We start from the raw sequence: 10930 nt of genomic DNA, 5'->3' as shown, positions 1-10930 counted from the left end.
CGGTTCGCGTTTAAGCCTTTTTATCTACGATTGTTGTAGTTGGTAGTTGTTAAGTGGCATGTGAGCATAAAACCATAAATGAAATCTTTTAACAAATCAAGCGATCCACAATCTAACAATGTACTTAGTTATATGACGATATAAAGGATCTGTTGTGCACAGCAGGAAATAATAGCAATAAGAGTATGCAAAATAAAGATAAGTGTTTCAACACATCATACGAGACGAAATCCAGTCGAAACTAACAAATACATACATATGTATGTATATGAATGGTTACTACTTTGCGATTATTTCTATTAATAGTCATTGATAATTGCCCATTCAACATTTAATATGCCCATTCAATTTGTAAAAAAAAACCTTGATATCATTGAATGTATATTACAAAATGATTTTTTTTTTAAATGGTTAATGAAAGGAGGAATAACTTACACCAAATTATTAAGAAAAGCGCAATGCATTTTAATCAACCATTTGAGTATTCAGCCAAAACATTTATATTTAAATCCTAGTGTTCATATTTGAATTAGGAAACTTGGACGTTTGGTGAAACTTTCTATAAATATATAATATACTAATAATGTACTAATAATGAAAGAAGAATACCTTGAATACTGCTTTAGACAATACATTAAATTAAATAATCATCCAAAAGCAGTAACTTTACAAAATTGCTTAGATTTATATTATGAAAACGCTTATGTACTCGCTGAGCGAGTTGAAACGACAAGCGGATTGCTTTATCTCCACGTATCGCTTTCGCTTCGTTCTCATTCTGACATCTGCCTAAGGAAGTATTCACATTATGATCTTCTCATAACTTGCTTGCAAATACAAGTAGAATAAGAAAACATGTTTTATTATTTTTGGGTTTTTCGACTGCTATCTCTCTTCATCTCCATCTCCATTTAAACTGATGTTGTAATCGGATTCATCCTGCTTGGTCGTTGGGGCAGACGATGTGATTGATCGCTCTATAAATGGTTAATCCAACATAATAAGTGACGGCTCCAATAAGTGCTAGTCCTATCATCTTTTGTGTTTGGAAATGTAGATTGCAACTGAACTTGCATCGCGGAATGAGTTTAATATATAGGCAGGGAACGAGAACGTTATCAGAAATAAAATGCATTGACGTGAAAATCCGAAGAATCATCTGTAGATTTGTAATGCAAGTAAAAACATATTTACATACAGTGTGAAGTCTCTTGATTGGAAAAGTGATCTAAGGTTATAATCCCAAGATGTTTTACAATGATTTGAAAAATCTCAGAAATCAATAAAAACACTATGTATATATTTATGTTTAGAATAATAGCTATAACTGATAGTCAGCTAGATAGATAGTTCGTAAAAACAATTTCGCTGTTTGTGCTGTTCACAAGCTAAAAAAAATGTATATATATTAAGCTATTTGTTGAGTATTTTGCATCTCGCATTTCGTATCTTCTCGAATGTTCAATAGAGGTGACCAAAGCAAGAGACAGAAACAAGAGCAGACGGCTATGTAGTCGCTGTGGTCGCGTGACACGTCAGATCAATTTTTCGAAATATATATTCTTTGAAATTTATTTGCCTGTCATTAGAGTTTGGCAGTACGTGCTTTGGCCAACATTGGCAACGGCTCCGCTGGGGCCAATGCCGGAATGGCTAAAACAGCAGCCACGGCAGCCACAGTTGCCACAGTCGGAGCGAGCGATATTTTCGTGGAGTAGGAGCATTTGAAAATAGTCGCAGAGCGTTGACAAAAGCCCAGACGTGAGATACAAAATGTATCTGACGGATACGTGTAGACCACAGCACATCGCTTGGTGCACGTGTGTTTTATGAAAATTGCGTTTCAATTGACAAAAAGATGGGAAAGCAAACGAAACGAAACGAAGCAGAAATGGCGACGGCAACTGAAGCATAAAATATGGCAATTTATAGAACTCTTTGCGAGCTTTATGTCAACCCCCTTCGCCTTCGCCTTCGTCTCTCTCCTTCTCTCTCTATATATTACGATGATGAAATTGTTTTGCATTTTCGGGGGCAACGCGTGTCGACGGGCGGTCCCCGCCCCACTCCCTTCCACGGCTAACCCCTTCACTGTTCGAGTTGTGCTTCTGGCCAGGCTTTGGCAGTCAGGATATTTATTATTTTATTAGCGGCGTGTGTTTGCCCACTCCACACCACAACATAGATACACTCACTTTGCTGGGTGTGGCGCAATTTTTATGGGCAATGCTCTCTTAACCCTTTTGGCCAAAAACACCGCGATCCTGGCCCTGGCTGTTATGATAATTAAGTAATGGTTCCGTCGTCCCCACACAGACACATGTCCCGTCTCTCGACTCTCAACACCCACAACTCCCGTCACCGAAATCCATGTCCATGCTCAAGTCCTTAAGTGCTGCCCACTCGAGCGTCACTCGTTATGCAAACGGGATTCACATGCTCATCGTTCTGCCTACTTTTGTCCATTGTCCTTCAGTCTTTCAGTTTGTTTGCTTCTCGTGTTGGTTTTCGAATTGAGTTAGCACTGTTTACAGTTCTTGTTCTTGGCATGAATAATTACTCACCGAAATCGTAACTCGTAACTGAGTTGCATATGCATGCGGCGTGTGGCATGTGGCAGGCGGCTTGTGGACTCTCGGCTGTCGCATATGTTCTGCAGTGAGTCAACACAGCTCTTTATATTCAGTTCAAGGCAAACGTATTTCCTTGAATTATTGAACATTCTCTTGAGCCACTAATGTGTATGTAATAATAATAAGTATACGTCAGAGCTGTCCAAGTGCAAATGTTGAGTATTTCACTTTACTTTTGTGGAATTAGCTTGATTCGGCGTTAGTTTTTAGAGAATGAAATCTGCGTGAACGAGAAAATAAAAATAATTTGTTAGGTTTTCAATGGAATATATTAAAACTTACATGAAATAAATATATAAATTTGCCATCAAAATATCAAGGATCTTTACAATGAAAGATAAACGATTTAATTTGTTGTAACCTAAAAGATCTCAATGATAGCTTTAGGGGTTGTTTGCCAAAAGAGTTGAGCTAACCAAATTGTGGTGAATTGTGCCATCAAGCGGGCTATCTGCTATCCCTTAACTGGGACTAAATCGTGGCCACAAAACCGTCGTGTTTTTGTGTGCGCCACGTTAAGCAATAAGCAATAAGCATTTTATTAGCCATCAGAGGAATATTTTATTGTTCATCGATGGAGAAACCGCACAGTTTCGTGCAGTTGAGTGTGAATGTCAAATGGGATGCGGCGAAAAAGATACAGATACAAATACAAATACCAAGACTACCTGGTAACCAGTCGGCAATTTGTTTCAGCCACGAAAGCATTCCCCGGAGCATTGCCGGAGCGACATAATGAATTACCTTTATTGACAAGTTAATGTTTATAGGTGTGCCGTACGCTGCTCTGTGTGTGTGTGGCAAGTAGCATGTGGCAGCTTAACCTGCGCAGGTCGAAGATGAAGCTAAAGTTAATGGCAAGTGGATAGGCTGTTGATGTTCCACGCGCTGTCCCCAAAGTCTCGAATAATTTAGCGTACGAAATGAGATGCTCGACTTCAACTTTTCGTTCAATTGAAATCAACGACACCAACGAGAGATCCTGTTGAATTATTAATGCGATGTGGCAATCAATTGGCGTTGACATTGTCCTCCATTCTCTTCCCCTCATCTCTGTATTCCTCAGCTTTTATTTTTGGCTTGCACACGCGATGCCGTTAAGTTAGCCAACTGATGTTATTGGCGTTTCTTTTGGCGTTTTGATTAATTGAAAATGAGCTTCTAATTAACCGTCAAGTGCCTGTAATTGACGTCATGCTGTCATGCTTCTATCTTCCATTTACCTTTCAACCATTTTTATAACCAGTTTCGGCGGCAGTTTCCAGGCATCTTGGAATATTAGAAAACCCGTCAGCTTGAGGCATTTTCTTGCGAGACGAAGACGAAGTTAAAACATCAAAAGACGCGCACGCCAACCACTGCGAAATGTGCTTTGGGGTGTGGCCTCTGTGTAAGTGTGTGTGTGTGGCATGTGGCAAGCTCTGTCTGGGGCGGAGTCATTCTCGGACTCCGACTCTAGTTTGCCAGTTTGCCAGTTGCCAGTTCCCAATGCGGGAGACAGACATTGCCATTCAGCTCGACATCCATCTTTGCTGCAAGTAGACAAGAGTATATCAAAGCTAAAGCGCATTTAATTAATTAACCCTTTGCGTGCTCAGCGGTTACGCTTCAAGGACTCACCTCCAGCTCTAGTATGTGGTTTGTTGAAAGCGCCTGTTTGTGCAGCGTGAACAAAACATTTTGCATACTTTTAGGCAACGCCAATGTGGCATGAGTGCGTGTGTCAAAGGATTTGTCGCAACTGGCGCGCCCCTTGTCTTTGGTTTTGCCTTCGCTTTCTCGTTTTAGACTTTAGGGCGCGGTCTGTCTGACCAGTTCTCGTCCTCTTTTGTCCTGGACGAATGCGCCAAATCACGTTCGCTCAACAAATATTGAGGTATTCTGCTTTGGCGCGTGTCTTCTGCGATGTGTCCTGCATGTCCAGCGCCACGCACAAATTAGCATGTCCACTCATAATTGTCCTTTCGTGAAGAGATGACCCGCTGAGATAACTGGCCATAGTTGTAACTGATTTGCGCCTCGTCAGCGATAGCTCGCCACTTTTTGCTCTGCATATCCTTGCGAGCATTTTGATTTGCCATTACCTTTTTTTATTCGTCTATCGCGTGTCGCTAATGAGCTCAACTCTTTGCTTTCTTCTGTCGTTAACAACAGTTATGGGCTATAACTATTGATTCTACCAATGGTTACCTTGAAAAAGAAAAAAGGAAATATGCTTGCTTTAATTTGAAATTTCAGATCAAAATATTTCTAATACTAAAAACTGTTCTTAAACACTCGACTTTCATTTAAGTTATCAACTGACTTCTGTTGAAATGCTAAACAAATGGCAAACGTAATGGAAACGTAATTATTCAGCGAAATGCAAATATAAATGCGAAAAATTGTATTTAATTATCGCCGTAGCCCTTAATCCAGACAACTTTCGGGCTGACTTGGCGGTGGCAACTTTTCGCTGAACCGTTGAACATTTTGAATAAATTTGCATTTCACTTGACGACGGCGAGGGCAATAAAAATAAAAGAAAACAACAATAATACAGAAGGCAATTGAGAAACTTTTGCATAAGTCGCAACAAGCTAACTTCATTTAACCCAAAACGCCGAGTTCCTTAACGTTTTCCCTCCTCCCTCTCCTCTTTTGCCCCTTTTGCCACATAAACGTTGCAAAAGTCGGTTGCCAACTTTAGGCTGTGGCGCTGTCTGACAGCCTCCTTATGGCCACAAGTCTCTTGTCTCTCTTTTGCCGTGTTCTCAAACCACTCGACAACCCACACGCCACAACACTCGACTCGACTCGGAACTCGACGCTTCAAATTGGAGTTTAATTTGTTTTTATAAGCGCAATTATGACTTGAAATGGGAATTTGGAGCAATGCAATGGGAGCCATAAATGCTATGAGCAACAGGGCAACCAAACTCGACTTTTAAAAACGGAAACAAATGAAGATGTTGAGAAACAGACACAATTGTTTTTCTATGCTCAGCCTGAAAGTAGACTACAATATTTCAACTCAACTCAAAGTTGCAAATCGTATACTTAATATTTTATATTCAGTTTACCCCAAGAGAATTTTGCAAAGCATATTCGTAAACCCTTCGAGAGCTTCCATTTCTGTATTAAACCTTATTATTATCCATTATAAATGTTTATAACTATTCTTGAATAATTAAGTTAAGATCATAAATAGTAATTTTAGAATAATATGCTAATCTAAGTGATGAAACTAAAATACAACTTTTAAATCTATGAGATAATTTCCCTTGTATATAATCTACCTAAAACGCATTTAAAACAGTCGAAGTACGCTGATTAATTGTTATTTAAGCGTTGAACCAACAAAACAAGAGAAGTTTCTTGTGTGAGAAAAGAATAACAGATGAGGTGGAGAAAAAGAGTCAGAGGAAGAGAAAGAAAGAGATGGGATTGGTTAATCCCAGATCCTTTTGAATTTCGCTCAAACATTTCAATAACGCGCTTGTTTTGAATTACTTTGGACGCTTGCTTTTGTTGAACCCTTTGTTTATTTGTTTGCCGCGCGACAACCGCGTTCACACAGACACACACATGCACACTAACACACACAGTGGTGCATACACCTTGCGGCTGGCGACAAGTGCATCCATTTGTCAGTAGATGACCAGGACGAGAGAACGTGCTACATGTGGCACAGCCATTACAATCAAGAAACGTTTCCGTTTCGCCGTTTTACATTTTCATTTTGTGCGTTTTGTATTTCCGCATTTTCGATTTTAAATAAAACCACACAAAGTGCCATCGCGGTTGCAAGTCACGAGGGTCGCTCAACCGATGGCGTGGCAAGGCATGTGTTTTGAGGGGGGAAGGGGAATCTCCCATCTTTACCTTTGGCGAGGCATTGGGAATGCGCAGGTGTCGCGCCCGGAATAACAGCCAACGAGAGTTAAACGATTTTCGAATGAATTCAAATTCGCGATTGTTGCTCTGAGTTTTTAGGTAGCTTCCAAATGGGTTAGGGCTTTGGATTTGCTGACAGACGCAGGAGGGGGGAGGAGTATGAGTGTGAGTTTGTTGTGCGTGTAAACAATTTGGCGGATTAAACGAGTCCCAGATGAGACGCTTTTATGCCCCATCATAAACTGCGATGAGTTCGCCTCTAATCCGTTGGCCAAATACTCGCACTTGGCAACAACTTGCCACCAAATTTACTTATGAATTACCAGAAAATTCTATTTCCATATTTTCCATGAGTATTTTTGTGGATTTTGAGCAATAACTTTTGATGACTATTTTGCAGTTCAATTACAGCTTACTTTTGATGAAAAGAGTAGACTTTTAACTCAGTCCTAAAAGTATGCTTTCAAATTGAGTATGAAGAATTGAGTATTGAATTAAGAATTTGAACAAAAGCATTTAGTATAAATTAAAGAAGGGAAGTCTAAAATTAAAAGTCTATGAAGTCTAAAATGACTTTCTTAGCTATAGTACAAACTGTTGCTCAATCTTTTAATAAATGAAAGATAACCAAAAAATATAAAGACACGCAATTCACACAGTATTTCTAAAAATATATTTGAGCAGTTCAACGATGTGTTGAAAATGGCGAAAATTCCAGAAAAGCTCTCACATGACCCAAAGAAATGTCGAAATTAAATTATTTCTTTCCAATATTCAATTTATCAAGAGGCACGAGACAGGACAACTACGTGTTCAAAATAGACACAGACTTTACCCCTCTAAGAAGCCGCCCAGCTGACACTTTGCACATTAAAAGTGTCGTCTGTATTTAAATATACAATTGACGGCATGATACGGATGCTCAATGCTGGGGGAATATCTGCGAGTTCAAGCAGGAGCGAAGAATTTGACAAGTTGTTGGAAACATTTAAAAATGCGTTCGCCCAAATTCAGTTATCCTCTCTCTCAAAAAAATAGGAAAAAAGCCAGTTGCCAATTGGTTGTTGCCCTGTAAATGACACCCGAAGTGCTTTGAATTTTAAAATCCAAGGGGTCTGTGCATAAGTCAGAGAAATGAGAAGGCAGGAAAAAAAGAGCAAAGGACGAGATCTCGTGCTTAAGGTGTGTATTACGAGTGAGACGTGTTTCAATTTGTGAGGGGTAGATTTACGCTATTATTAACATGGCTGATGTGTTTTTCTGTGTGCTTTTGCCATTTGATATTTATTCAAATTGAGACATTAGACAAATTAAATTTACACCTATTTCATTTGATTGTTATCGCTTGTATACGCATTTAATTATGCTATTTCCTCCCTCGAAAACAATACAAATACCAAAATGCCAAAACACACACACACATATCATTTGCATTTTTTAATTCACATTCACGTTTATTATTATTGCGGCGAGCCCAGGCAATTATTGAAGAAGAAAGAGCGGGTAATAAAACCGAATGATATCATATAACTAGAATACAAAACACTGTTTCAAATAATGTCAATAAATTGCTAAGTAAATTGTAAAAAATTTCTGTATTAAATTCAAGTTAAGAGAATACCAAATGTCCGATGTGCGTCCTCTGCAATATGATATCAAATGGGACGTGTGGGAGGGAATGCCCATAACGGATATACATTTCAAGCAAGTTGCATGAGGTAGCTCTAGAATTATGAGAAGATAACACAATTTCAACAGGAATTACAGTCTGGTCATCGAGTTTATGTGGACGAAATCTTTTCTACAGAATATCGTGTACAAAGGCGTGGGTTTGCACGAAGAGGAGGGCATGAAGGAGAACTTCTCCAATTACTGTATGCACATCCTGCAAAATGAGTGCTCTGTGATGATGCTCAGCAAGGACGAGACACAAATCGTTGCTGTAGCTCTACTCGAATGGATGACAGACGAATGGCATTCCTGGTAAAGCTATCGTGATCTTAATAGAACCCAAAGTAATTCGCATAATTTGCAGGATTGTTTTGCCATCGACAGTGCCTAAAGGATTGTTTCAAGAGTTCATTAATCTGAAAAAGGAACTAATGCAGCACACAAAGATTGCCATGGAATTGGATGACTTTGATAGTCTGACAGTACACGAAGTCGCCTTTCCCGATGAGTTATATACCGACATCGACTTCCAGATCTGTATGTTTGATGTGTTTGGCTCTGTGGCTCAGCACATGCACATGCCTCGTGTCTGTTACATTGCTCTGACGACAAGGGAGCAGAATGCCGCGGATTTGGCGGAATATGCCGAGTACGGCAGATCTATATACTCCATCTATAAGGTGGGCAATAAACGGCCATTCGATGTACTACGCGATCTGGATGAAATGTATGCTCTGCTCTTTTTGCTGCCTTTAGATCCTATATTGTATTATCAAGATATGCCCGGCTTTGAGGGCTTCCACGAGGCGCTGAGGGCTAAGGAGCGCAAGGAGCGTGAAGAGGAGCTTATGCGTATGAATGAAATGTAATATTATTGTGAAAAGTTATAAAAATAAAATGTGAATCTTGTATGTATATTGTTATTTGCACATCTTGTAGATCCTAAATATTGCAGAAAAAACTATTATACAAAAATTTTACTCGATGACCAATCTGAGCAGAATAATTTTATCTGGTAAAATTTCAGAATTTAACTGGCACAGTTATTTTAAATTATTTAAATGAATATCTTCGAGTGGAAAACCATCAGTTCATTCTAGGGCTGCAATTTCAGAAATCAAATTTACTCTGGAACCAGTTGAATTCGAAGCAAATCCACACACAAGCAAACCTGATAACAGAAATGTGATAAGCTTTGTTTATTGCAGCTCATCGAGTATATAGACATCGTATAAGCAAATAGTCGTATGTTTGGACAATTAGTATTCTAGCGTCAAGTGCTTGATTTGCTGCTGATAACACGCACACTTACAATCGAGTTGCAGTTACAATTTCGATTTGAGTTGTGCCGCTAGCAACAATTGCAGCACATCTTCAGCACAGCCCCAGGCGAGTGTGACACCACTGCCACCGTGTCCATAGTTGTGTATGACCAGCTTCGATCCACATCTTTCGGCCTCGAGACGGAGTTGGTCGCGTCCTGGACGCAGACCAACCCAATCGAACAGATGCTCAGCATGATTTAGTCCCGGCAACAGGCGACGGCAACCGTCGATAATAAAGCTTTTATCCTGCGGACAAACCTTGAGGTTGTAGTCCTTCTCCTGGTGAGTGCCACCCAGCACGACAGATTCAGTGCTAAGCAATTAAAGGGAATCATTAGATGCATCATAGCGGAGACTGGCTTAACACTCACTTGGGTATAATGTAATTGCCATCGTCACTCTCGTCTAGCAATGCGGAGTAGATCCAATTGGCCTTGACCCGCGACACTTGACCACGCACAGAATACATTTGCTCATCGTTGAGCAGCTGCCGTGAGCCGAGCCCAGTGCAGTTGACAATCACATCGTATGAGGAATCCTTAACGAAACCCTCCAGATTCGTTACTCGCTGTTGCTGCACAATTCCTCCTCTGCGCACAAAACGCTTCATCAGATAGGGCAACAGTTTGATTGGCTCCGAAGTGTAGGTAACAAAAGAGAGCCCCGAGCTGCAGACGAGATTAGTGTGTAGGTTCTTGACTCTTGACGGGCAGCAGACTTACGTGAACTTAACATCTCTGTTCCTGTTGTATACCTCAAGTTGTGAGGGTGTTAGATCAACTGCACCATAGACGATATCACGCCAAAAGTCGCCCACACTGGCATTCGGATCTGTGCTCAAACGCACACAGGGAAGCAGACACACTCCCGCCTCGCCGGCATCCTCACTCAACCAGATCTGTTCCAGAAATTGATGCACATCCTTGGACCATTTGCTGTATACGTTAAAGACTGTATTAATGCACTTTTCTTATCATAGTTAAACTTGGGAAACCAACTAGACTTTCTTCTCATCGGTGCCACCGAGCAAAAAGGGTCCCCAGAGTCCCGCAGATCCATCGCCCGTTGTGTTTGGTGAGAATTCGTCCGATATTATGGTCACCTGCACATTCCTGTTGGCATTCTGAAAATGCTCGAGTATTTTAATTGCACTCGACACACCATTCACACCAGCTCCAATGACTGCAACTTTCAGCATTATTCCGTTGGCAACGAATTCTCGATGTAAACTAAATGAGACGGTTTCACTAGAGAGTTCTAATCAGCTGAACACACAAGCAGATTGATAAGACCGAAACGAACACAATATTAAGATTATCAAGAGCATACTATAAGTTCTTCAACCCTGGCTAGGCGGCATCAGTTTTAAATATTCAAACGGCTAAATTTATTGGGAATGAAATTAATGTGTGATAGTTTCGAAAT

At 40.2% G+C, this 10930-nt stretch overlaps 2 protein-coding genes and 1 long non-coding RNA gene across 4 annotated transcripts; 1 reads left to right on the top strand and 2 right to left on the bottom strand.

Moving 5' to 3' along the window:
• Window positions 1-2219: 2219 nt before the first annotated feature.
• LOC132792380 (uncharacterized) lies at window positions 2220-4889 on the bottom strand. Its single transcript, XR_009632998.1, has 3 exons — window positions 4254-4889; window positions 3378-4165; window positions 2220-2853 (listed from the first exon to the last, which is right to left on the bottom strand). It is a non-coding gene; the product is annotated as an uncharacterized LOC132792380 (long non-coding RNA).
• Window positions 4890-8042: 3153 nt separating this feature from the next.
• On the top strand, window positions 8043-9095 carry LOC132792209 (uncharacterized). 2 transcript variants are annotated; one of them, XM_060801479.1, is made up of 3 exons: window positions 8043-8213; window positions 8277-8492; window positions 8545-9095. In XM_060801479.1, the coding sequence occupies exons 1-3, from the start codon at window positions 8134-8136 to the stop codon at window positions 9047-9049; spliced, it is 801 nt and encodes a 266-aa protein (XP_060657462.1). In that variant the 5' UTR covers window positions 8043-8133; the 3' UTR covers window positions 9050-9095. The 2 variants fall into 2 exon arrangements, with proteins under 2 accessions (XP_060657462.1, XP_060657454.1); XM_060801471.1 differs by having other exon boundaries at window positions 8044-8213; window positions 8268-8492.
• A 166-nt stretch (window positions 9096-9261) lies between these two features.
• On the bottom strand, window positions 9262-10744 carry LOC132792058 (D-aspartate oxidase). Its single transcript, XM_060801283.1, has 4 exons — window positions 10504-10744; window positions 10228-10440; window positions 9877-10173; window positions 9262-9818 (listed from the first exon to the last, which is right to left on the bottom strand). The coding sequence occupies exons 1-4, from the start codon at window positions 10701-10703 to the stop codon at window positions 9506-9508; spliced, it is 1023 nt and encodes a 340-aa protein (XP_060657266.1). The 5' UTR covers window positions 10704-10744; the 3' UTR covers window positions 9262-9505.
• Between the last annotated feature and the right edge of the window lie 186 nt (window positions 10745-10930).

The sequence above is a fragment of the Drosophila nasuta genome, chromosome 2L (assembly GCF_023558535.2).
Source record: "Drosophila nasuta strain 15112-1781.00 chromosome 2L, ASM2355853v1, whole genome shotgun sequence".
Taxonomy (NCBI): domain Eukaryota; kingdom Metazoa; phylum Arthropoda; class Insecta; order Diptera; family Drosophilidae; genus Drosophila; species Drosophila nasuta.
The sequence above is the reverse complement of the archived record's forward strand: the minus strand, read 5'-3'. Positions and strand labels throughout refer to the sequence as shown.